The 26,234-nt window shown below is 50.9% G+C and overlaps 4 protein-coding genes and 1 long non-coding RNA gene across 5 annotated transcripts in view; 3 read left to right on the top strand and 2 right to left on the bottom strand.

Moving 5' to 3' along the window:
• The window catches only part of LOC101779293 (BTB/POZ domain-containing protein At1g50280), a 4,990-nt gene extending 2,466 nt beyond the window's left edge, over positions 1–2,524 (bottom strand). Inside the window, exons 1-2 of the mRNA XM_004960044.2 lie at positions 2,296–2,524; positions 1,005–2,171 (exon numbers count right to left, since the gene is read on the bottom strand). Of these exons, the coding sequence (XP_004960101.1) occupies positions 1,005–2,171; positions 2,296–2,358 (1,230 nt within the window). The 5' untranslated portion in view covers positions 2,359–2,524. The remainder of the gene's footprint in view (positions 1–1,004; positions 2,172–2,295) is intronic.
• A 3,160-nt stretch (positions 2,525–5,684) lies between these two features.
• On the top strand, positions 5,685–8,710 carry LOC101779686 (anamorsin homolog). Its single transcript, XM_004960045.3, has 8 exons — positions 5,685–5,886; positions 5,968–6,099; positions 7,180–7,340; positions 7,427–7,522; positions 7,607–7,766; positions 7,859–7,995; positions 8,119–8,193; positions 8,315–8,710. Exons 2-8 carry the CDS (start codon positions 5,976–5,978, stop codon positions 8,351–8,353), a joined length of 792 nt encoding a protein of 263 aa, XP_004960102.1. The 5' UTR covers positions 5,685–5,886; positions 5,968–5,975; the 3' UTR covers positions 8,354–8,710.
• A 2,320-nt stretch (positions 8,711–11,030) lies between these two features.
• LOC101780088 (protein S-acyltransferase 11) lies at positions 11,031–14,362 on the top strand. Its single transcript, XM_004960046.3, has 5 exons — positions 11,031–11,306; positions 12,303–12,537; positions 12,690–12,988; positions 13,079–13,572; positions 13,650–14,362. The coding sequence occupies exons 1-4, from the start codon at positions 11,274–11,276 to the stop codon at positions 13,568–13,570; spliced, it is 1,059 nt and encodes a 352-aa protein (XP_004960103.1). The 5' UTR covers positions 11,031–11,273; the 3' UTR covers positions 13,571–13,572; positions 13,650–14,362.
• Positions 14,363–20,629: 6,267 nt separating this feature from the next.
• LOC101780491 (probable metal-nicotianamine transporter YSL10) lies at positions 20,630–24,393 on the bottom strand. The gene is given in 8 exon segments (XM_014804901.2): positions 20,630–22,218; positions 22,220–22,293; positions 22,296–22,626; positions 22,691–22,880; positions 22,975–23,109; positions 23,209–23,306; positions 23,399–23,562; positions 24,039–24,393. Coding segments are annotated over 8 exon segments (2,061 nt in total). The 3' UTR covers positions 20,630–21,504.
• Positions 22,769–23,704, top strand: LOC105914057. Its single transcript, XR_001163570.2, has 2 exons — positions 22,769–22,910; positions 22,987–23,704. It is a non-coding gene; the product is annotated as an uncharacterized LOC105914057 (long non-coding RNA).
• Positions 24,394–26,234: the final 1,841 nt, after the last annotated feature.

The following is a 26,234-nucleotide window of genomic DNA, read 5'->3' as shown; positions in this document are numbered from 1 at the left end:
ATAGAGGTCGCGGGAGGACACGACGCACGGAGCCGGAAGGGGCCAAATGATGATGGCCACGGAATCGACGAAGGCCCTTGGGACACGTCCAAGGGGCAAGGCCAGATGCCCATACGAAACAAAAGCTTCTTTACGTGCAGCTCTGAACCATGCGCGCGCGCGGCGCCTGCCGGCCGGTAGGTCTGGATTCCCTGACGGCGACGCCCGTCCGCATCCCGCATCTGGAGGGTATATTCCCTCGTAGGGATGTCCCCGTCCCACCTGTCCTCCAACTAAACGCGGGACGAAGTGGGATCGTCCCGTCCCGTCCCACTTCGTCCTCGCAACCAAACGCACCCTAAGAGAAATTACACGCCCCCGAATCCCTGATGGCCTGATTTTTACCCTTGTCACCGTCAGCTCAGTCCTGCCTTGTGCCTAGCTGATCGTGACGCCAATCATAAACTAACAGGATATTCGCTGCCAGGTGACATCGGAATCCCGGTGCCCTACATCGTGTAATGTCTATCATCACCATAGCACTGTTCAGTCAGGAGTCAGGAGTCGTGAAGCCAGAGTATATGAAACCAGGTGAAAAGGACTTGCAGGCTTGCAGCAAAGCTGGCAAATGCAGAACTCCAGCTTGTGGTTTCTCCAAGGAATTCAGATAAAATTTCAATGAACAGGGAATTCTGAACATTGCAAAAGGGTAAAAGTAAATTTCTACTAGCAGTCTCTACTTTCTACTAGTAATTTGTAAGGTACTACTTCTTTTTCTTTTTTCTTATTTAATTTATTACTATGGTACGATAAAGCACTGCTGTGTCTAGTATCTACCCCTAGCACCCTATGATTAGTTACTCGATAGCATCAAGCTTTCAGTTATCATGTCCCAAGCATGGTTCCAAACAGTAGCAGTACTATGTGTCCACTAACTAGGATGAAAATCAGCAAGGTTCCCTGGAGAAATGAATTTCGTGAATTGACGCAACTTGTTCGTGAAAGAAATTAGTCGAGTTGTTTACCTCGAGGTAGATGTCCAATGCCCTGTACACGCCGTCATAGCAGTCCCTGGCCGAGTCCGGCAGGCTCTCGGCGACGGCGAGGAACTTGGACACCTTCAATGCATGGTCCGGCGAGATCTCCCCGAGGTACTTGTCGATCAGCCTCCCCACCTTCCTCATCCTCTGCGACGGCGCGTCGGCTTCCTCCTCGGAGCCCACGAACACCCTGACCAGCCTCATGACCAGGTTCACGTCGTAGACCCCGCCGTCGTCGCCGGAGACAAGGAGGTCGTCCAGCGTCGCGTGGTCCAGCATCAGGCCCATGAGCCTCTCCAGCTTGTGCCTGCACTCCTTGCTCAGCCCCACGGCCGACACGATTCTCAGCACCCAGAAGAGGCCCCGGCACGAGAACGCCGTGCCGCCGACGAGCGCCACGCCGTGCACGGCCGTGTCCGCGAGGCCGGCGAGGGTGGCCTCCTTGCAGAGCACCAGCGCCGGCCTGCGCGTGGCCGCGCGGAGGTAGTGGAGCAGGAACCGCGTCAGTATCAGGTTCTTGTTCTCGATGCCGTAGCACCCGAGCACTCGCATCACCTTCTCGATGGTCTGCGGGGACAGCGACGTCATGTCGTCGAACCACCACTCCCTGCCCACGCAGGGCCACATCGACTCCGGCGTCTTGGTGGACGACGACCGGCCGAAGCCCACCGTGTCCGGCGACGAGGAGCATGACGACGAGGAGCGGTTCGGCGTCCCCACGGCGGCGATGGCGGTGGGCGTCTCTGGGCTGGCAGTAATCTTGGAGAAGAGCGCGGAGATGAGCCTCTCGAGGAGGCCGGAGGCGTCGGCCGCCGCGGCGAATGGCTCGCAGCTCTTGACCGCGGTGAGCACGTCGGCCCAGGTCCAGTAGTAGAGCCCGTTCACGAAGGCCTCCGCCTGCGCCAGCAGGTTGCAGGGGCACACCTCCTCGGTCATCTCCAGGAACACGGCGGCGCAGTGCAGGAGCGGGAGGTTGGAGGGGCAGAGCAGGACGCGGCCATTGTTGTAGCAGAACCTGGCGACGAGCTCGAAGCCCTCGGCGCCGCCCGGGAAATCGGCGAGCTTGATAGACAAGGCTTCCTTTCTGCTCGCCTTCTTCTTCTCCTGCTTCACCATTGTCCTCAGCCTCCCCGAGAAGGCGCACATGACGCTCTGTTACATTGCAACGACGGTGAGATCAATTCAGACTTTCAGAGCCAGGAAAGAAGAAAAAGACGGCCTCTTGATCTGAGACGCCTTTAGGAGGAAGAAGAACTTGGCAGGTGGCGGTACGTGCCTGGTGGAGATGAAGCGTGTGATGGCCATTGATGTGCACCTTGAGGTCGCAGAGCTCATTCATGGCTCACGAGAGGAGGAAGGAGAAAGGGAGGAAATGGGACGTGCAGGTGCAGCCAGTGGAGTATAAAATCTGGGAAGGTGAGACTGGGGAGGGAGCCGATAGGAAGATTTGCCTGCTTGCACGGCCGCTTGGGACCGGCCTCCTCAAGGCATGCACAGTCACAAGGTCACAGTAGTATGGGTTACTGTGAGACGAGATGCAAGTTGAGTGCGCATGTGTTGTCCCGTGCAAAGATATTGGGTGACTCACGCATGATCCCTAAGAAGAAAACAAAAGAAAGTTCAGGGTAGGCTCCAGGTTCTCTGAACTCTTCAATGTTGGTGACTCTGCGCCTCAAAGCATACCGATCAAAAAAGGGAGCTTACCTTCGAAATGCACTAGAGCAACAAACAAAAACGCATTATTCTGTTGCGCTGCCCTGAATGGGGTACCTCATTCATGGACACTGTGGGTTGAGCTTTTGCGCTGTTCAGAATCTGTATGAGAGCTGTACGTGTCAAGACTTGATCGACGCACCAAAACATGCAACGAGGAGTACCTTGCAAGCTCTTCCAAAAAATTGTTAAAAGTTTTGCAACGGCAATATGCACTTGAAAAAGCTCCTTCTCTGTGCTTTTTTAATTGCTTGGCACATCAGCTTTAATCCTAATTCGATCTATAAGTAAGACATAATAAAGCCTTTTGGTATTTATGATGTACAATTTCTAGAGCAAAGCTAGGATGTAAAATTCAACTAGCTGTTTCGCAATAATAATAATAAAAAAAACTAGCTGTTGCAAGTTGCAAATGTTGTCCCCGTACTTTTACCTGGCCATACACTCATCTGCACGTGCTAGCAAGGATCCTATAACAATGCACTGTGAAAATCTCAAATTAAGAAAAAAAAATAAACATATGGAGCAAAGAGAAGACAACAGGACACATCACCCTCCATATTTTAGTTTACTTGTGAGGCCGTGACAATTTGTTCAGGCATGTGTGCTTTTGTCAGGAGCTGGTGCAATTGCCGTGGATTTACTAGTCCAAAAACTAATCGTGCCAGGTTTGTCACATTGGTGGCTCAGGCCATCCAAGGTTTTGTATTTGTCTCTCGCTCAGACAAGTTTTCTGGAACTTCACTGTAGCTAACAGCCTTACTCCATGTGGGAGTTGCAAGGGAGGGTCCTTTCATTCTTAAATTATTTGGAGGCGTAAGGTGTTCGTTGAGGAGGAGCAGGAGGAGCGAGAGACCATAAATGCATGGACCATTTGCAACAATGTCTTTTTTGGTGACATGTTAGTGGATTTAGCTGAAGAACCTAAAAACATTAGGAGGAACAAGAACAAGCATGCAAAAGCAACAGCATCTTCTGGTTCAGGGATGAGCTGTCTGATTGCTATGCTATTGCGAGTAATAAGCATGGCAAGATTTGCCGGAAGTTTGGTTATCAAATCTTCAGGTTTAGGCTCTAACCTCAGATTATAGTCGATAAACAATCGGAAGCTAACAAGGAACAAATCGATTAAAGGCTAGTTCATTATTGTAATGGCGTCGACAGAACTAGGAGAGGGTTAGGACGAATAGCGCGATAAGATAATGCTGCAGATGCCTCCAAGCTCGGCAAGAACAACAACATGATGCAGCAGCGCAATGGTACCAGTACTAGCTAAGGAATCCATTCACAAGTGACAGAAGAAATGCCTCTGGTGTTAATTAATCAGCAGGTGGTGCAGCAACTCCAAAATGTGCAGCCACAACAATACCACCACCAAGTACACCCGGCGTGGTTGTGATGGAAATTAACCACCTTGGGAGCAGGGTCTAGAGCCATTCATTAGGGGCAGAACTTGTTCAGACAAAATCTGACCCTAAATTGGTTTGACCTGCAGAACAATGCTACAGAACATATCATTCGAGGAATCCAAATTCGGTGCGTTTTGCCAAAATCCTCTTTATGCAATATGATGTGCAAAAGATATAGCACTGAACGTGGCTTGGTTTCATCAGTAGCAATTCAAATACTTTGCATGTGGTCGTTTTAGCTTTTCCAGATGTATAAATTTTGCTATGCACATATATAGAGAGCACAAGTGCAGTGGCTATGTTTTACATTTTGATCGGTGGATACAGCTGGTAGATGATCTAGAATCAGAGCAATGGCAAGAACGGTACTGCTACTGAATAGCTCAGGCAATGACCAATCTGCATTATCATACGTGTCCATATGGAGCAGATATCCACATTTCGCGGCAATTATTCCCGGCGATGGATCACGGGAGATGCTTCGGGAGACAGCCATAGGTTGGCGTCGGCTAAAATAAGGTGTTGGGAAGTGGAGATGAATGTTCTCTTGGTTCCACTCACCAACTGAAATGGATAGTGACAATTCCCTCGGCGCCACGGCGTTTTGCTGGGCAGGGCTCACGAGCGCCGGGAGGCGGGAGCCAAAGGCAGACAGCAAAGAGAGAAGGATAAACAAACGCCAGACCTATCGTTTTCCTTGCATGACCGTGAATGCTGTTCCCAGTCTACTACTCTACTTGGTTGACAATCTTGGCTAGAACTCAACAAGGGGGAAAAAATAAAGCCTTAAATTGTTCGGTGACAAAGGTTTACGAGGCACTAGATCTTGTGGACAGTTACTCCAATTTTGTTGCTGCATCATGCGAATTAAACACACATTTAAACATTTTCTAACTCTCTGGCCAAAGGACACAGCAGCGAGCATAGGAAATGTGGAACTCCACGGCAAGCCATGAACACATGACTGATGACTAACATGGCATTGGTTCGGACCAAGAGTAGCCAGAGATGCCAGTGGCATTGGTACCAAGAGCAGCCAGGGATGCTCTTTCGTATGCAGGAGTGTTACGTTTCAGACAGTTAAATTACTCGCGGAGCTTTGATCCGGAGCTGGTTATCCAGGGAGAGGAACACAAACAAGCAACTGTCGAGCAAATAAACAGTTATGATGAAGAAAAGAAGTCAGGACACGGGGAAAGCAAGATCCATTCGGAGCATGGGCTGCCATGGCTTGACGTTTCACGTTTGGTTGCGCGCAGGAACTTGACGACAGCGCCGCCCACGATCGCCCTCTCCACCCGCGACTCCGCGCCGATCAGGCCGGCCGCCGGCCGGAAGTGACGGGGGCGGCGGCGTGCCGCGCCGCGCGCTGGACTGCCCATGATCCCGTGAAACTCGCTCGCCAGCATCATCTGGGTAGTGGGTCGGGTCCATGGGCCAACCCAACGCAACGCCTGAACAAGGCAAGCGAGCCCAGTCCAACCGACCCGGTCGGGCCAGAGAGAAGTAGGCCACCGACCTGTCCACGACCGCGCGGCCCGTTTACTCCCACAGAAACGTCATCGCTCACCTCGGCGACGGGCTGAAACGGCGGCGGGAGGCGGCACGAACCAAAGAGAGGATTTGGTGATTGCCGGAAGCTTCGAGAGGGAGCCACGAACCCAAAACCCAATTTCTCCTCCCCAATCGATTGCCCCAGGGTTTCCTCCGCCGCTTCCGTCAGATCCGCTTCCTCTTCGTCTCAGGTACCGTGCCGTGGGCAGCGAAACCCATAACTGGATTGTTCGATCGGCGTGACGGGGTCGTGTCTCCGCTCTCGGTTGCAGGTGACTCCATGGCGGCGGCGCTCGCGGTGACGGACGAGGTGGCGCTGCCGATCCGGGCGGTGGGGGATCTGGCGGCAGCCGCCGACGTCTCGCGGGAGGAGGTGGCCGTCATCACCCAGTGCGCGTCGCTCGGTGAGCAGCTTCTCGTCGTCTTGCCCCCTGCCCCCTTTTGTTTATGCGATCAGAACTGGAAGCTCGTGTGTGGATGCAGAAACAGATGCTTTTTCTTGTTCTTGCCTGCATGTTTGAGATAGCTAGCCTCGCCTGATGTTGTTCCCGCCTCAACATAGCGAGGTGCATGTTTTACAATCACATTGGAATAGGGTCTTGGAGCATTTGGACGTCTTGCTCCCACTTTCTGTTGATATAAAAGATTGAAGTTCATGTATGGATTCTGAAACCGATCAATTTGTTTTTGCCATCTTTGCCTGCATGTTTGAACTAGCGAGCTTTCTGGTATGGTTTTGTTGCAAGGGGTGCATGTTAACCATTAAATTTGAATACACATTTGGTATAGGATTTTCATATGTTAAATAGAATTAGGTCATCAGCTATACCGCTGTCAGTATTGTGGAAAGCGCAGGCAAGAAGTGCTGATTTTTGGATATGTGTAATGACTAGTTCTCAGGGATAGAGTGGTGAGTAGCTTAATAGATGTGAAGGCGCAGTCAGTTGATCCTGAATTTTGGGCCTGTAATCTTTACTCAGTGGTATTGCTGCTTTTCATTGCTTAGAATGTAAACTTGCACTTATGTAACCAAAAATTCAATTAGCTCCCAACTTTGCAATAATTTTGAATCCATGAACATCCCTCAGAAACTTGTTCATACTTGAAGCTTTCTTTATAGTTTCTGACTTGATGGTTCAAGTGCTCTCTATTGATCCTTCACACACAGTGGAAAGATAGGAGGGAAAATGAAGAAGAGGTTTACATATATAGACCAGCCTCAGAAGAAAACTAGGACAATAGTACGTGAAAACAAATCTATTTTTATCCATGGCTATGAATTTGAGCTGATGTCTTTTTGTGTGCACGAGCTGGGCTAGCACTTCGAATTTTTTTTGGAACCTATGCTTAATTAATATTCGGAACTTTTCATTTTTGTAAAGCTTGGGTATGCTGTGTCTTTATTGAACTTTGGTTTATGTCATTTTTGTAAAGCTTGGGTAATCATAAACCTGTTATCTAACTATTATGTTTACATGGAACAGGTGGGAAGTTGCCTTTTGATGATGGATCAGTTGGTGCTGTTCTTGCTGTCATTAAAAATGTGGAAAGCTTGAGGGAACAGTTGGTTGCTGAGATTAACCGGGTGCTGCAAGCTGGCGGAAGAGTTCTGATTCACAGCTCTGCACCCTCCTCCAGCCAGAAGGTAGCTTATTCGAATATGCCTTACTGACAGCCTTTTCTGTTGTGCTGCATATACAGAATTCCCTAATTTATGAATGTCTCTGTCAGCCAAACACTGATATTGAGCGCAAGCTACTGATGGGGGGATTTGTTGAAGTGCAAGCATCCGCTGCAAGCTCGCTGGATAATGTGCAGTCTGTTACTGTGAGTGGTCCAAAATCACGTGTTATGGCGTGTTAATGTTGTTGCCTAGGTTTTAATTTGGATGCTAACTTTAAACACTTATAGGTTAAGGCAAAGAAGGCCAGCTGGAGTGTGGGTTCTTCTTTCCCCCTTAAGAAAGCAACAAAGGCCCTTCCTAAGATTCAAATTGATGATGACTCAGAACTTATTGATGAAGACAGCCTCTTGACTGAGGAAGACCTGAAGAAACCACAACTTCCAGTTGGTACAGTCATAAAATCCATCAACCTATTTTGACATCTGTAAAGATACTCAATTCAAGTTTAGGTTCTGATAGTTCCTCTTGGGTTTCACTAGTTGGGGATTGTGAAGTGGGGGCAACAAGGAAGGCATGCAAGAACTGTACTTGTGGCAGGGCTGAGGCTGAGGCACAAGTAGAGAAGCTAGAGCTCACTGCCGAGCAGATCAACAATCCTCAGTCAGCTTGTGGCAGTGTAAGTAGTGCTTCTAGAATTACAGTATCATTAGTTCTTGTGGAGAATCCATCGTATGCAGCAATTATCGTCTCCTGGGTTACTGATATTGCCTCTGGTGATCTCTTTGAATGATTCTTGCAGTGTGGGTTGGGTGATGCCTTTCGATGTGGCACCTGTCCGTACAGAGGTCTCCCACCATTCAAGCCTGGCGAGAAGGTAATAATTTGTATTTCAGTTCCCTAAATTCTAGATTATCAAGGAGATCAAAGATGTCAATTGTAGTTTGGATATCGATTTGTAATGCCAGGTGCTCACTGCTGTTTTCTCCAATTGGCAGGTTTCCTTGTCTGGCAATTTCCTTGCTGCAGACATATGATGGCATCAGTTACGGGTGAACATCGGTAGGAGCAGGATATAGGAATTACCTTGGTCATTTTGTTCGTTCCAGTTCCTTTGGACGTTAAGTTGGTGGTTAAGTAGTGATGCTTACAGGAAGAACAATCGAGTTCAAGTAGCCCTGTTAGCCTATATGTGTGCGTGGGACTCGAGTTTGCTCTCTACTTTTCACACGTGTGCTGATGGGTTTGATATCAAAACGTTGATGGGCCTATATCTACCTATTTTACCTACAGTTGGTCTGTGTATGTGGTTTCCGGATTTTGTAAGTAGCGTGATAATCTACATTCGTCATGAACTAAACTCATTTACGCTGCATCATCTGTTCATTCTCTCACCATGTCTGTGCAAGCAATCAGTCATGACTGAACTTATTTAAGCTGAATTCATGAATGCCTGGATCCCATGGACGGTTCATTGACAAGATAATCAGGAATATCTTTTGGTTATGGGCTTTTCCATGGGCTGAAGCTCCTTTAGCCAGTTCCAAATTAAAAAATTTTGATACTACAATTGCCTTGTGTGTCAAACAAACTATGACCATCCCTTGTTTACTTTTTTTTAATACTATCCCTTGTTTATTTGAATGCTGCTGCACTGGTTCCCTGAACTCACTGAAGAATTCGACCTGTTTGTTAAATGGCGAGAGACATATCTTGCTGCCATCTTGTCGTGCAAGTGCAACTTTTGGTTTATAGTAGAACTGCTCCGCAGTAAGCTTGTCCTTGTCAATGTCCAGATGAGGCGTATGAACAAGTACTTAGTCCGCAATGTTCCCATCGACGGGTGAACTGCAAACTTCAGTAAGCAGATCATTGTCTCCCTGTCCTGCTTGACATCAGTAAACTGCTCTAAAAGATTGTTGTGCAGGTCAAGGTTGTGCGGCATATCCTCATCCCACACAATGCCTTCGACATCATCAAACTCGATTATCGACTTTGCCTTCTCTCTGTCAATTGCTCTTGCCCATAGCTAGTAACTGCAGCATGTTGTTGTGCCTGTTGAGGTCGGACATCACCTCCTGATTTGATTGCACCATCTCTGGAGGGGCATTGCACTGAACATTTCATCCACATAATCAATAACAAACTCCATGAGTAATGGAGTGCCATTGTAATGAGCAAGTGCATCATAACTCATAAGTAACTAGGTCACTGCCTACTCTCATCACCGACAAATTAATCTTTACCTTGAGCTAGCTGCATCAATACACTGTCATGCCAGCTGAGGCCATCCAGCCTCGCAAGTCGCAACTCCCCAAAACCTCGTGCAACAACTCCGATGTCACTTGTGCCGTGAACAGAGCCTTGTCAAGGTGTGCTCCTTCCTCTTCCTCAAGAGGCATATCCTCGAGCACTATACATGCAGCTCCTATGGATGGGAACCGGATCCTCTGAAGTTGTTGAAGCTACCTCAGAGAGAGGTCGGAGCCGCGGCGCCGTTGGATCCGCATCTGACGGCAGCGTACAGGAACGAGGGTTCCTCTCATTTGGGCCCAAAGCGTGATGTCCAGCCTGGCCCGTCGTCATGGAGAGGCATCCACATCCACCACCGTCGCCGGCGGTGGTCGTGTAGCCAGAGGCTAAGACGGCCGAGGTGCGGGAAGAGTCAGACGACGCCATGTCCGGTGTCCTCGTGAATCTCAGCGCGCTGCTGCTCGCTCGAGCCCTCGATTCATCTCGGATGGGGCTGTGTGATTCCGGCCGGGAGGATGGCGGTGAAGGGACGGCGGAGGACGTGCAGGATGATCCGATGAAACATCCAGGCCAAGGACCTACACGCGTTTAAGGGTCTATATGCAAATATTCGGATCGCGATTAATAATAGGGGGTCATTTGCAAAGTACTAAGGGTGTATTTGTAAATATTTTGGGTCGCGAGTTTTTGCAAATGTTTTCCGGCCGGCAAGGTCGCTGCTTCGCGCTGCCGCCGGTGACATCCGTTACCCCCCGCCGGCACGCAACCCTCCGTCGCTCCCCGCGAAACCGCACGCGCCCAATCTGCTGCCTCCGCCGGCATCCATCCCCCGGCTACCTCCCTTCTCCTTCGGAGTTTGGAGAGCTGGCCGGCGCGGGTCGAGGACGCGCGCCGCGCGGTGGCGAGAGAGGCGAGTCAACTCCCCCTCCTCATCACGCACAGGCCCTGGGCCGCGTATCGCTCCCAACAGACGCCGCGCTGGCCGGAGCTCGCCGGAACAAGTCGTCGCCGAGAATAATGCCGTGAGTCAGGCAAGTGTCGCCGCACGGTGGAGACTGAACCGCGGTACGGGCCGGCGCGACTCCTACTTGGCTGAGGTGCGGCACAAGGGAACAGTGTTGGCCGGGGTAGGCGAAAGCGCAGGGCGGGAGGAGGAGCAGTGGAGGCTGCGCGAGGTGGAGGGCAAGACGACGGCCGCAACGAGTCATGCTCGTGCCCTTTACTTTCGTAGCGGTGGCCGGCGCTCGTCGGTGGGCAAGCAAATCGGCCCTGAGTGTGCTAGCCGATCTGTGGTGGCTGGCAAGAAACGAAAAATGGTGATCCTTCAGAATACAGACACATGACGATCTATTTGCTGACGTGGCTACGACCAAGTTGGCCTGAGCCCGTTCTTGTCTTCTTGGACCAACCAGCGACGCGCTTGGCCCCTTTCAGCCTTTTTCTTTTGCTACCGCTGCGCCTTTCGCCCCCTCCTCCTCGTCGGGTCCTTCGTTTCTGAACTCGCGTGCCTCTCGACTCGACCCGTCCCCCGAAATATCCACCAAAAAGAAAAGAAAAGAAAAGAACATTCTTCTTCTCCGCCTCGGCTCGAAGGCTTGAAGCTGCAGGCCCGCCCCCCTGCGAAGTCTCCAAACGCCGCCCGCGCCGATCCGGAGACCCCCCAGCTCTCAACCCCTCGCCCCGTGGATCTGCGGGGCCACGGCGATGGTGGAGCCGGAGCAGCGCCCGCTGCTCGAGGTTCGTCGCTACATACCTCCTCCAATTTTATCCAAGCATGACGCTCCCAGTCCCTGGCTGGGTTTTCTGCGCCCTCAACAAACAATTTGAAAATCCGGAGAAGTGAATTAGGCTGTGGGTTGTGCGTTGCTTCGCGGATTGGGTCAACGATTAGGAGCCTTATTCTTATTGGTGCTCGAATTTTACGGCTCGGCGCCCATCGTTTGGCTCCGTTTTGACCACGCTAGGGAATTTTACTGTGTACTGTCACCACTCCTTGATGTGGATTATATACCTCGTTTCATGAGTCTCCTATGTTACGAGTATGAAATTTAACCTGACAGCCATCATAACTGTTTTTTTAAATTAAGATCATAACTGGTTAACGATGCTACTGCAGTAGTGTTTTGGATGTTTAGCTTGGCGTGCAGATTGACTGGCTAGGATGCTTGCCCGTAGCAAAAGAAGGCTCTAACCACATTACTGTGTTGATTATGCTGAAGTTCGCTCTGGATTATAACCAAGGTCCATTTAGGGACATCTTTTGTCAGTTCAGAGATCATACTTGAGACGAAATGGGTATGTATACCTATGGTAATTGACAATTGACCAGCTACTAGTTGTGAACTACAACCATGGCAAAAGATGCAGGTGTGCAGTTTGTCATTAGAGAAATTATTACACAGTTAGCTACATTGCTTCAGTGAAGTGACTGTAACTAGAATGTGAAGTTGCACTGAAGATTACTTTGGTATTGAACAACTGTCCTGATAAATGGAGGCAGTATCCTCAGTTCCTCATTCTCTAATACATGGCATGGGTATTCATGGTGTGCTGAGGGTACTAAAATAAACCCCGAGGGGGGAAAAACTACTGGAAACATGATGTCCTGTATAAAGTGCAATGCTTTTGCTCATCTGCAAATATGATATTCCGTATTGGTTCAATAACAGTACTTTTAAAGTTAATCAGTCTCTTCCGCGGCATTGTGCTAATTGCCACACTTGTTTTATTCAGGTAGAGCAATGTGTCACATCTATACCAGAAGATCATGAAGCCACATGTTGGGGCTGTGGGCTCCGGCTTGTTTTTGCAAGTTATTCACCTGTCTATAAGTGTGGCTGGTGCGGAGCAATTACACAAAGCAACCAGACTGCGAGAAAACCTGATAGTATATGTTTTTCCCACTGGAGGCGATTACGTGACAGGTTCTTTGTGACTGTGCTCGTGTTCTTCATGCTCTTTGTTATATGTAGGTTCCCTGTCTCTTGCAATCAGCATAAGTTATAACTTGCCTGAGCTATTTGTTTATTCATGCAGTTTCTGCGACTAGTATTTTAAACGTTAATGCCACGTTCTATCCGTCAGATGTTGTTTGTTTAGCCTGTTCTTTTCATTTAACAGGTGGTGGTGTCTGGGCGGTATATCCAATTGTTTTCTCAATCAGCAAATTTTGTGGTATCCTTCACTGCATGGTAACAGCTATGTTGGCTGTATTTACCATCTCAAGTTATTGTTTGGCCTCTTTTAAGTCTGCTGGTGCACCGACAAACATACGATGGGGCAGCTATCCCATGGTTGGGAAAAATGATCTTGAGAACTATACATTTTGTACATACTGCAATAAACCAAAGCCCCCGAGAGCACATCACTGCCGATCTTGTAAAATGTGTGTGGTGGACATGGATCATCATTGCCCATTTGTAAGTATGATAACTGATATATGTGGATTCTTACATTTTATTTTGTTGATTGGTAGGCTTACTTGTTTATTTCTTCCTCTTTGTGTTCAGATTGGCAACTGTGTGGGAGCATCGAATCATCAATTTTTTGTAATTTTTCTGATCTCTGTGGTTATTAGTTGTGCTTATGCTGCTGGAATGACCATATATGCGAGCTATCAGATGTGGCCCTCTGTCGATTTCCCAAACCTAGCATCATCTCATCAATCAATGAGTTATATGAAAATATTGTTGGAAATTATTACTACAGTAGCAGGCTCTGCATTCTTCTTATCCGCAAGGGGTCTAGTTCTGGTATATCTAGCATTCGCTAGTTTATCAGTCAATGCCGGTATTAGTGTATTACTGTGCCAGCAGCTTAGTTATATTTATGAAGGAAATACATATCTCAACCATTTAAGTTCACCAAATGCCATGCATGGAGAGAGGGGGTTGCAGAACATTGTTAGATTTTTTGGGTGCCCCTATCTAATTTCCAGAGTTTTTTTGCGATATTCGAACGCTGGCAAGTTGCAGGATAATTCAGGTTCAAAACTTCTTTAGAGGTATAGATTAAATCCCTGTTTTTTTTTCCATGCTCCTACTCAGTCATGAGTTAACAAATAGTTTCATTTATATGTAGGTTTTGGTGCTTTACTCTATGTTGCAGTGATTATGACTCGTATGGAACTATTTGCAGTCAAGATGGTTCTGTTACCCATAGAATTGTGAATCTCAGTTGACCACCATTAAGTTAGTTTGTATAACTGAAGTTGTTCAGGAACACAATACTCATGATTATCCATATTCTGGAGCTAGCATTAGTTATTTAGTGGATGTTTCTCTCACATTGATTTACCAGAACCATTTTGGCGGATGCTACAGTAGCATGCGGCCTGCATATTATTGCCCTGCAGACAATCATAAGGCGCTGATGGTCTTGCAATAAATTGCGATATCTGAAATTCTGCGGATCATCACTATCTTTTTCGATGAATTGAAGATCGCGGCTTCACGCTTGGTTGCTCCAGAAGAAATGGACATCAGGATTGAATTTGGCAGTGGCTTGAATGACGCTGGAGGTCGAGAGAAAAAAAAACATGGACCACGTGTCCACGTCCTTTTGATGTCAATACACTGACATGTGCAGGAAAACAACCCCACAGTTGTTTTTGTAACATTCACTCTGAACTAGACATCGTAAATTGGTCTTCTAACCATGTAGATGCGTGTGGTACATCTATTTTCCACCTGTTCTTCTGCCATTATGTACTGGTGGCATACAAATTCATCTGGGATTTGGGCCTGGTTGACCAACAGGAAGTGGCTCTTATATTCAGTTTGCTCTTCCAACCATTTGACTGCATTTTCTTTTGTTCCTTGTGGGGTTGCGTGAAATCAGCATTGAAATTTCGGAGCCTGAATGCATCATCAGTTCGTTGAATGGTTCTTCTGACTTTGCAGGGGTGTTTGGTTCCTCTGACTTATTTTTAACACCCATCATCGAATGTTTAGATACTAATTAGGAGTATTAAACGTAGACTATTTACAAAACCCGTTACATAAGTGGAGGCTAAACAGCGACCTAATTAGGCTTAATAGATTTGTCTCGCCGTTTAGCCTCCACTTATGTAATGGGTTTTATAAATAGTCTACGTTTAATACTTATCTAAACATTCGATGTGACACGTGCTAAAAATAAGCAAAGCAACCAAGCACCCCTGTAACTGACCAAGCTGCAATGATGCATCAGTTCAGTTCACTAAATTATTGTGATATCAAATTTGTTTTCCTACAGTATTCGTTTTCCTTTGCTTTTGCAGTAACCGCAAACAAATCCCATCACGTATCAAAGGCTTCTCCGGGCCCACCGCTCCGTCACGTCGCGTGGGGCCAGACCCGGCTTTCCCGGAGTGCGTTTCCGTCCATACAGCGTTGCACCACCGTCCGATCCTTATCCTAGGGGCAGGTAGGGTGATCTCGACGGCAGGCAGCGCGTCCGGAAACACGCCCCAGGAAACCGCGGACTGAGGGCACACACGCCCACACGTGCGGGCAGCCGGCCAGCAACCCTCCCGGGATCACCTCCTCTTTCCCGCGGGTTCCGCGGCTTCGGCCACGCAATCCCCGGCACGAAGCCATTGGCACTTGCTCCATATAAACCGACGGCTTAATCCCTTGCTCCCTGTGCTAGGGTTTTGGCCACCCCATGAAACAAAATTGCCTTAGCGTTGATGGTGTAATGGAGCAAGAGCGTGGCCATGCTCTCCACAGGCTTTCTTGAACGACAGGTCTGAATTCCACTGTAATTTTGGCGCCAGTCGTTCAAGAAAGTTCATGGAGACCATGGCACATCTTTGGACAGCCGATGAGGAGAGGTGGAGCCGGCAGATCGGGCTGCCGCTGCCGGCCGCGGCGTCGAGATCGTCGACCTCGGGCGGGGTACGTGCGCCCCTGAATTTCAGTTCCTCCACATGCTTTCCTTGGATCACAAGCGAGACTGTCACGGCTGGTTTGGCTGTCCTTGCGTGCCCCGTTGTCCCCGGAAGCCCCCCTTCCCTGATGAGGAGATCGAACACATGACAGATCTCCCTGTTCTCCATGTCCCATGAGCTAATCCGCTCTGTTCCTGCAGCCACATGGCATGTGCTGGCCAGTTACGCCCCTCATCTGCCTCCATGCAACTTGTAATGCAGTTTTAGTTGCTTTTGTTCAGTGTACGATGCACATGTAGACGTGGTGCGCATAAGCTGCACGCACAGATTAGTAATTCACTAATTCAATGACCCGTCAGCGTTTGCGAAGTCAACAGGCAAATGCAAAACAAAAGCCGGCCGGACCTCGGCTCGGCATGTTGCCATGTGCTCGCCGTGCTGCACTGCCGTGGCACTCGCCGGCAGCACCGTTGCACGACGCGAATTATACTGCTACTCTATTAGGTCCAGTTAACCAATGTCTTCTGAGTGACGACAAATCAAAGCAAATGTAGTTAAACTCGAGATAATCTGTGAACGGAGGGAGTAATTCGGCAATCCAGTGTGCACAAGAGCAATGTAGCAAATGAAAAGCCACTTGTGCCTGCCGACTGTCGTCTCATGTGAATCTTTTTTGTATGTGTTGCACAGTTCGCACTTGCAGTGTCCAGGGCGCGCGATCGAGGAGGGCGGCCCGGCCCCCGTCGTCTTTACAGCTCAAAGATTCACAAATGGCACATGGCGCCCCCCTGGCTGGCTGGCTCACCCTCCGGCCGGGGGAATAAACAATAATGCTGGCTGGCCGCCAATCGGCTTCAGATCCAACAGAAATCCGCTTTCCGATCGGAGCCATGAATTGGCGCTCGCTCGCTCGTACACCCCTGCCGCCCGCTGCTGGGGCCGGCCGGCGTCGATCACCGCCCTGCTTTTTTTCCCTTTCGCGCGCGTGCCTGCCTGGTGAACCTCCATGCCATTGTGTGGCTCGCTGCTCTCCTCCTCTGCTCACTGCTGTGCTCCTGGGCCTTAAATGGCCATGCTACTGATAAGCTGTTGGTGCCGTGCACTTGCCGTCAGGTCGGAACCAACCGGATGCTTGCTGCCCTGCCTGTAACAAACCCCCAAATCTTTTGCAGGTGAACAATGCCAAGGCAGAACAGGTAACGACGGTATTCTAGGGCATTTTTGGTTGTTGCTGGTGACCACCAAGCTCTGAAGGCAAGATCAGAAATAGGCGTGTATAAATTCACCTTATATACATGCCATCAGAATCCTGTAGTGCTGATTGCTGTCTGACTGTAAAAGCACACCATTTTCTCTTTTGTTCCAACAGGCTGACCAATGCCCATCATTCACGTCTTTCCGCGACGACAATGATATCCTTGCAGTGCAGCAAAAGCTTTGTTAATCAATCACCCGGCGAATGTTGCATGCATGGTGGTGTCATATGCTCATGATAGCGACCTCCACCGGGGAAGGATCGGAGCTGCATGGTGTGTATCTGCCACTGCCAAGTATTCACCGGACCTCATGGCCATGGCGGCAGATTAACAGTGTACTTCCCCATGTAGAAAAGCCCTGTTCCAACAGTGACTTCACACCAATATTTTCCCACTCATAGAGAGCAGGGGCATGTCCGATCCATTTCCCTGACAGTACTTGTGGTCCAGATCTTCCTTAAATTCAGCGCCCAGTACAAAGAGCGAGCCCTGCATTGCATCAACACAGGGTTATTACTGTCCTGTCCTGCCGGTTATTCTGATTGGGCTCTGTCTGAAGACGCATCGTATCGATGCTTATCTTTGAGGAAAGATTATGAGGTTTGTTTATGCAGCAAACACATGGCCATGATGAAGAAAGTGAGGGCACAGGCCATTCAAGATGGTTTAGAAAAATTTAGAGCGCATTGTCTGATAGCCAGCGGAGCCGGCCGGCCAGGCGGCACATGGACGCGACACCGAGGCGGTGGCCACAAATGCGCACGACAAGCTCGGGTTTTTTTTACATCTCGGAGCTAGGACAACTGGAGCAACCGAACAAAGCCTCTTTTTAATTGCTTTTGGAAGAATGGAAGGAGCATATGTGCCTTCCTGCCTGCTCGATCTGGTGGCTCGTGGTTGGTGGTGTCGATCTGTTCCAGCTCCTCCTACTCGCTCGCAAGTGGCAGTTGGTAACTGCGTTTCCTTTCCCGGTTCTTGCAATGGCCAGTCGTGGCGATACAGAATCGCGAACTCGATATGGCGTGTTCGTCAGAGCGAGAGATCGGCGTCTCTCCCATTCCCATCTTGGGACATCCGATACGAGCTCCCCGATTTGAGCAATAATGCGCGGGGATCGAGCATGGGCCGCTCGCTAGGCGGCAGCAGCGCGCAGATAAAGAGGCCGGCCTCGATTTGGCAGATCACGTCCTGCGTCGCGCCGAAGATAAGCGGCATGTGTGCGGTGTCGCCGGCGACTCCGGCTGGCAGCGACGGCCATCCATGCATCCACCACGAGCGTCACGCCTGAACCCTGAATCCCTGATGCGCGCGAGGCAGATCAGAGATCGCAGATGCGAAGTTAACGCCGGTGATGGCCTCGGCTCACCGATTCATGGCGACCTGGTCGATCCGCCAGCCCACCGATTCATGGCGACGCGAGGCGAGGTGAAAGGTAGCTGCCAACGCGGCGATCAGGCAGCTAGATCGCTAGAGTACACCAGGGGCTAGACCGCTAGCCCTTGCAGCGCGGATCGGCGATAAAAGCTGGACCAGGGGGGGTGGGATTTTAATCCGGGCCGGCCTGCCCTAACCGTGCCCGGAATCCTCGCCTACTAAGCCGTAGGGCTCCGGACAAGCAGTGTAGGTGGGTGCGATGTGATCGGGAGATAGATGCAGCTGGCCTGGCACTGCAGTTCCTTCGTCCCTGTCTCTACGAAATAGTAGTATCCCTGCTTTCTTTCGTTTTTTTACGAGCATAAAAAATGGCCATCAACAGCACGAGATCAAATCGTCAAATCAATGGCGGGCGGGAGGGAGCGGGATGGCTGGATGGGGACGTGTCGGGTTAAATATTCTTCCCCGGTGCGGCGCTGCGGTGCCGGCACTGGCAGGCAGGCAGGCGCACGGAAAAGGAGGGGGCGCGTGGGGCTCCTGCCCGCCTGGCTCCGTCCGCTCGCCATGAGCTGAGCCCTCCCTCCCGTCCTGCCCATCATCCATGAGAGGAGAGCTACCGCCGGCTACGGCTCGGTACCGGCCCGTGCCTCTGGGCGCTGCCGCTGCTGCTGCCCTCTGCCACACCACCCGCCCGGTTGGTTACTTCCCCCCAGCTATTTATATCCCCCGGCCTCTGTGGGCCGTTGCTCTCACTCCAAAGCAAACCTCTCTCTCTCTCTCTCTCTCTCTCTCTCTCTCTCTCTCTCTACCTCGCTCTCAACCACCTCTGAGGCTCTGCTGCATCCCCTTTCGCAGTGTTTCTCTCTCCATCTCTCCATAGCCCTCAACCCTCTCTTTCTCTTTCGGCGGTCTCGCTGTGGAGCCGATGGCGACGAGGCGAGAATTGTGGTCTGCGTGTCCCTCGTCCTCGCCGGACGGGGAAGGGAAGGGAAGGGAAGGGAAGAAAGGTGCGCGGGCATGCTTTCCACAGGCTTTCTTGAACTGTGAACTCGTGGGGGGGCGTGTCGGACGGATGCAAACTCCCAGCAATTCTCTTCCCCCGTGAATTGAATTGCCGAGCTCTCGGGCTCGCCTCGGTCGGCTCTACCTGTTGATGGTTCAAGAAAGCCCATGGAAACCATGCAGCCTCTTGTGCTCTAGTGGAGAATTCTGTCGATTGGTGTGCTTGCTCGAGGGAATTGTGTGTCCTTGCTCTGAATTTGGGTGTTTTGTGGGTCTCCGGGGGGTAATTCAGTGAGAATTCAGGGAATTCGTTGCTCAGGAGATCTTGTTTCTTGCACGCATGAATTCCCTTCGTACCTGGAGAGAATTGCGGCGCAAATTGTCTTGTGATGTTGGCTAGAGTCATGCCGAGGCTTTAACTTGGTGGAATTCAGGTATGGGATGGTTCTGGCCTTCTGAATTTCGCCTTCTCGGATGCTTGTTTAGGTGCAATTCAGTGCAGATTTCTTTGCTTGGGTGCTGCCTTCCCTGGATCTTGCACTATTTCTGCTTTGGCTGTCTCAATTGCTGAGCGAATTTACAATTTTTCCAAACTAAATTCGGTGTGAGGCAATTCTCTTTCGGGTGGCAATTTGAATTTGCTCAGTGCCGTGCTGCTGTTTATGAAAAATTCAGTACAGGTTGTTATGAAACATTAGCCTGAAGAATTCAGAGCACCAGAGAAGCTTACGTTGTCAGGAATTGCCGCACGACGACGTCCCACATGAAGAATTCACATCACAATTCGCTTCGGAAGGTTTGGCTGGAGCAATTTTCAGATTTTTGTTTCACTGAAAGCAATCTTCAGATTTTGTCCTGCAGGCACTCCGACGAGAACTCATACCTGAAACGTCCTGACGACTTGTTTCCAGAACGCAGCATACACAATTCATGCCTGCAGGGCACAATTCAGCATCTGCGCCTTACAATCGCCATGTTCAAAATTCAAAACTCGGCACCCACAGCTCCGCTAGATCTGCGGTTGCCGTAATCTGAACCTGACGGGCCCGTACTTGTCCGTTCAGAAGAACACAACCGGAAACCAAACTTCCATTTTTAAAAATAACATAATATTTTATTTTTCATTGCTGAACAGAAACGGCCGGAGCTCCCTGCCAAACCCCATAGTAATTTCCAGTTCCAGCACCTGCAGATTTTAGCATGAGGCACAGTTCAATTACTCGCCGCCGCGTTAAAGGCACAGACACAGAGAGAGGGAGGGAGGGAGGGAGAGGCAAAAGCAAACAGAAGGGCAAGCTGGTGCTTTTGGCCGTGGCGTTTGCTGCCCCCTGGCCGGATCAGTTTTTACTCGTCCAGTCCAGGGCCAGTGCAGCAGCAGCATCACAGTTAACGCACGCAGCCATGCAGCATTGATGCATGAGCCCCCCTGGCCTTCCCAGGGCACAGGGCAGTGCATGGCATGGCATGGCATGGCATCCTCTGCTGGCTGCTGCTGTCCACGGGCACGGCAGGTGGTGGAAATCACGCTCGCGCAGGGGAAAAGAGATCTGACGAGGGACAGGGAAAAAGCAGCAAAAGGTTGGTTTGGTTGGCACATCCCTCCCTCCCAAAGGCTAAAAAATAATCCCCACATTCTTAAAGCCGTGCGATTCCCCCTCCCCCTCCCAACAAACCATGAAATCACGCCCATCTATCCGCGCTGTCCGAGTTGATTTGAACTGCCGGCCTGGTGCAGCGGTGCCTGCGAGCCTCTGCAGTCTGCACCCGATCAGCCGGGCTCCCGGAGGTCATTGGCATCTGATCTACTCCACCTGCTGCTGCTGGCCTGCATGAGCTCCGCATGCAGGCTGGCCGCGGCCGGCCGGCGGCCTGCGACGCGGGTGCGCAGTGGCCGTTGCGATGGGCGAGGGCGAGCAAGCGAGTTATATGGATCACATGATTCGCAATGATGGGCGGAGGCGGGAGAGGCCTGGCCCTGAGCCCCTGACCCACTCTGGGCTGTGCAGATCCAGACCCTTCCTGCCCCGACGCCCCGGGTCGAGGGGAGGGGACCAACCAGATCTCCCACGGGGCATACGAGATATTCCATCCATTCATGCGAGCCACAGCTAGCCGGAAAGGTGAATCATCCTACAGAAAGGGCAGGCAGAGCACTTGCACTTCACAGCTTCAGAACCTCAGTCAGAGCTGCCTCACCTCACTTCACTTCACTTCATCACCCCAAATTCAGCACTGCCCGTACTTACTGCTCCCCTTCCTAGCAGCTATTTATGCAGCAGCAGCAGCCGGCAGCAGTGTGCGCCTGTACGCCACATTGAAAGCATCTTCTGATTCCAAAGCGAACAAGACACGAGCCTCCTCCTCCTCCCTACGCTGCTTGCTACTAGAAGATGGCACGCACGGCGCGTTTGGTTGGTGTCCGTCACAGCAGTCAGTGCCTCCTGCCGCGGAGGAAGGCGTCCACCTCGGCGTTGGCGGCGCGCGTCAGGAACTTCATGCAGATGGGCGGCTTCACGCCGGCGAGAGCCAGCACCGACTGCGGCAGCGTCCAGATCCCGTCGCCGCAGATGAGCCCCGACGCCACGGGCGGAGCGAACGCCTTGGCCCGCGCCGGGTCCAGCCGGTCCCACACCAGCCGCACCAGGCTGCCGATGCACATGTCGATGCCGAAGTAGGGGCCGAGGTAGAAGGGGATGGCCATGGCCATCGGCAGCGGGATGTACGCCGCCGCCCGGGGCCCCGCGAGGTCGCGCGCCAGGTTGATGGCGATGGCCGCCGCGAAGAAGGCGATGCACAGGTCCAGGCAGTGCCGGGGCAGGGAACCCAGGCCCTGCACCCCCAGGATCGCCATGTTCCGGTACACCAGCGCGTTCGGGGAAGGGTACTCCGACCCCGGCATCCCGATGTCGCCGAACGCGTTGTAGAAGAGCCAGAACACCGACGGCGCGATCACGCAACCCATCGCCGTGCCAATCACCTGGCTCACGAACATGGACCGCGGCGACGCCAGCGTCATGTAACCCGTCTTGAAGTCCTGGGTCAGGTCCGACGCCGTGGAGACGATGCCGATCATCACGCCGCAGGCGGCCAGCCCGGCGATGATGCCGCCGTCCGACGCGCCCGCCCAGGCGCCCACCGTGAAGATGGGCCAGCTTGCCGTACGTCGTCGCCAAGGACCAGTCCGTGAGCCCGCACCCGTACGCGTTGCAGAAGGCCAGCACGGCGCGATCACGTACGACACCGCCACGTGGTACCACTTGAGCTGGTGGAAGATGTGCGGCACCGTGGCGATGGATACCACGGCGATCACCGCGTACGCGCCCAGCGCCAGCGTGTTCGGGATCTGGTCCTTGAGGAACAGCTCTGTCCGCCGCTTGTCGTCGAACGTCTCCTCCGGCGTCGGGAAACTCGCGTCGCCGCCGCCCGAGATCGGGAGCGTCGGCTCCGACATCATCCCGCGCACCTGCACCACCAGCGCGCTCACCGTCTTGGTCATAACCTTGAGGAAGTTGTAGAGGCCGTCGCCAAGAATCAGCGCGATGGAGACGAACACCTGCATGATTACTTGATTAGGAACGAATTCATTAAGTGATCAGTGAAGAAATCGATGAACGCACCCGGTAGCCGACGATGCCGCGGAGGCTGCTGGGTTTGAGGTCGGCGGGGTACCAGTCGCCCTTCTTCTGCTCGATGAGAGGCCACATGATGCCCCATGACACGACTCCTCCCAGGAGGACGGAGACGTTAACGATGTAAGGGCAGATCATCCCGACGCCGACGTACGTCGCCGAGAAGTCGAAGAAGAACCTGCGATAAGCATCGAACAGCATCTGCAGAGTCGGTACCATCCATGCTGACTGAAGCACCGAGAATTCAGTTGCGAAATGTGACACTTGCTTACTTCTGTCTGTAGGCCTCGAGGCCCAGCGTCGGGAAGGACATGAAGCCGCAGCCCTCGCCGGCGGTGTAGAACCACTGGAAGAAGCCCCAAGTGAAGCTGCCGGCAAAGAATTTCCCCAGCGTCCTGACCTGCCTCCTGCAGCAATCAGTTCAGACACATGCATTTCAGGTTATGAGAACAGTTACCAGAAACAGAGATAGATACAGTCTCTGCATCAGAGAGTAGTCAGTGTACTTGGCAAGCTTGGCGCCCTGGGGAGTGTGGAAGCTGTTGATGAGGTGGGCAGTGGCAGTGCCACTCGGGTAGATGAGCTTGTAATCGATGATCATTATCTGAACACAACGAACAACACCATCATCAAACTAACCATGCTGGACTGGACAAATTGGAGTGTCAATCATAGTTTAATAATGAATGTGTGTACCTTCCTCAGGGGCACCACAGAGAAGAGGCCGAGGAAGCTGACGATGAAGAGGAAGCCGATCATCCAGCCCAAGGCGGGGTTCTTGATGTTGTGCTCGTCCAAGGTTTCCCCCGACTGCTCGCTGATCCTCTCGCTCATCCCGAACATGTAACTTCCAAACCCACCTGCAGAATAGGCAGATCAGCGAAGCAATCCATTCGAGAGGAAGGGACTGAAATCTCTGACGCCGAACAGAGAAAGCTGCTGTCGATACCGAAAAGGAACTGCAGGGTTCCATTGCATTCCCAAATCTCCATTTTTGGACCATTTTTTTTCCTTGGACTTTGTTAATTTTTAGTTGAGCGTGGAAAATCCCTACCCTCCAGTTTCAAATCGATATGTATGAAAATGCATTTTTTTTAGAAAAAAAAGAATGCAGTTAAATTGTTGAAGACGAACATCCAAACCTAACCAGGCCTGAAAGAAGAACAGAAGGTCCAGAAAACCTGCTACGTACGGCCCACGATGAAATGCAGAGAGCCCAAACGAAGAGACACGCGATGCAGTTTTGCCATCTTCATCGTGATCGGATAGCGATCATTCGCAATGGAACGGGTTGATGATAAGCCAAAACGCAATCGACGACGCAAGTGCTCATTACCGCTGAACGCGATGCCGGAGCAGGCGACGACGCACGTCTGCACGACGGTGTTCTCCTGTCGCGTGAAGGGGCGGACGCTGGCGACGCCGGCCTTGTCGAGCAGCTTGGTCCACGAGCTGAGGAGGAAGAAGCCGAGGAGGCCCGCGGAGACGTTGAGCGAGGGGATGATCCCCGTGGTGAGGTTGAGCTTCATGACGATGACGCTGAACATGGCGCCGAGGAGCGCGCTCACCGCCAGCGCCCGCACCGTCAGCTGCTCCCGCCACCCGGGCACCACCCGCCCCTCGAACACCCGCTCCACCGACTCCGACGCCTCGTCCTCATCGTCGTCCACCTCCTCCCTTCTCCTCGCCATCGCCGCCCGGCCGCCCGCGCGCTGGAGAGTCGATCGGTCGCTCGCGCCGCGGCGGTTCTCTTCTCTCCCGTCGACGTCGACGGTTCGCTCCTCTCCCGTGCCGTACGTACGTGTGGCTGTGTGTGCGATCGAGGGGGGGTTAGAGTGATGGGGCCCGCGTGTCAGTGGGGACGCATGGTCGTCTCGAGTTCCCTTCAAGCGGTTTCGCCGGGGCAGGGGTCCTTCGGTCAGACACACCTATGCCGGGGGTTGCGGTTAACAGGAGGGAGGAGTTCGTCTCGGATCCGGTTCTCTCGGCCACTGTCTCGCGCGCGCGCGCGCATGTACTCGCACGCGCTCCCGCAGTCTGAAGATGACAGAGATATATCCATGTCAGCCAGCCAAATCAGAGTAGTACAATAGTATTTGTGTCAAGGAAAAATGGTGATCTACTACCGTACTGAAGAGATAACAGAAATTTGTGAATCCAAAGTACGGTACTGTGTACTCAGTGGTCAGTAGTAATGCAATCATGCAAACTCTTAATCGTTCTCGTTTACGGGAAGTAAAAGAGGAACAGCAGTTGATTAGGTAGGGATAAAGAGGACTCACTGATCGGATTCATGGGGGACGGTGCGGGAGCAGGACTCCACGACACCTGCACACATCATCAGTCAGAAGCCTGTGAGGGAATTTACGGATCTCTCATTTCCCTTTTCCCCTATGTTTCACTTCTGTTTCCCCTTGTGGATTTGGTTCATTTGATTTGTTGGTTGCTCTAGGGTTCTTCGATTTCCCCTTTCCCCTCGGATTCAATTCCGTTTTCCCTTGTGGATTTGACTCGTTTTGCTGTCAACTGTCGGGCGAAATGCGCATCTGGTTCATTTTATTTGTTAGCTGCTCTGGGGTTCTTCGATTTCACCTTTCCCCTGCCATTTCATCTTTTCCCCACTGTTTCACTTCCATTTTCCCTTGTGGATTCCACTCGTTTTGCTATGATCTGTCGGGCGAAGTGTGCATCTGGTTCATTGTATTAGTTGGCTGCTCTAGGGTTCTTCGATTACCCATTCCCTCTCTGATGCTCTTCTGTATTTGGTTGTGGATTTGAATCCTTTCATTTCGAACTATCGTCCAAGGTTAGCACACGTATGATATTTTGGATTCGCTTCTGGCCACAAATTCTTCTATTTTTTTCACTTTTCTTTCTAATTCCCTTCTTTTGTTGCTTGTGGATATGAATTATTTCATCGAGAACCATTTTCTTTAGAAATGAATCGGGCAGGAGAGTTTCATTGAGAACCATAGCTCGAGAAGTTAGTGCACATCTGGTTTATTCGATTTGTGAAGTGCCTAAACATTATTCTGTTCCCCTGTCAGCCTCTACAAGTGTTTGTGTAGAAAGGCGTAGACTATATTTAGCTTTACCTATTTTGAGATACACATTTGTTGATTTGCTAGCTTCGTTGGTTAATTTGTTCTATCAGATTTAGATAGAGTTAGCTTTGGTTAATTTGCATATTTGACAGAAAATAAAACCTTCTAGTTCCATTTGCAATTACATACTTATGCGTAGCAATAGTTCCAGAAGGGAATTGGTACTATTTCCAATTGATTATTTGATTGAAATTCTATCCATATGTATCTGGTTAAGTAGTTATTAATTTTTCTTACAGTGCATTGCTTTAAGTTGACAGTGCTACTTGTGGTGTAAATTATTTGGAATTTGTGTGTAAGTGTCAAGATTTTGCGTATGAATTTGCCTATGCTATCCTTTTTCTTTGCATCTTCAAGGTTTTAGTACCTTCCCAACAATTTTGGTATTTTACGGAAAATGCCAAAATGGCTGTAAATTCGAGTGCTAC

This window comes from Setaria italica, chromosome III (genome assembly GCF_000263155.2).
Source record: "Setaria italica strain Yugu1 chromosome III, Setaria_italica_v2.0, whole genome shotgun sequence".
NCBI classification, from domain to species: Eukaryota; Viridiplantae; Streptophyta; class Magnoliopsida; order Poales; family Poaceae; genus Setaria; species Setaria italica.
Note: the sequence above shows the minus strand (reverse complement) of the source record. Positions and strands in the feature narration are given on the sequence as shown.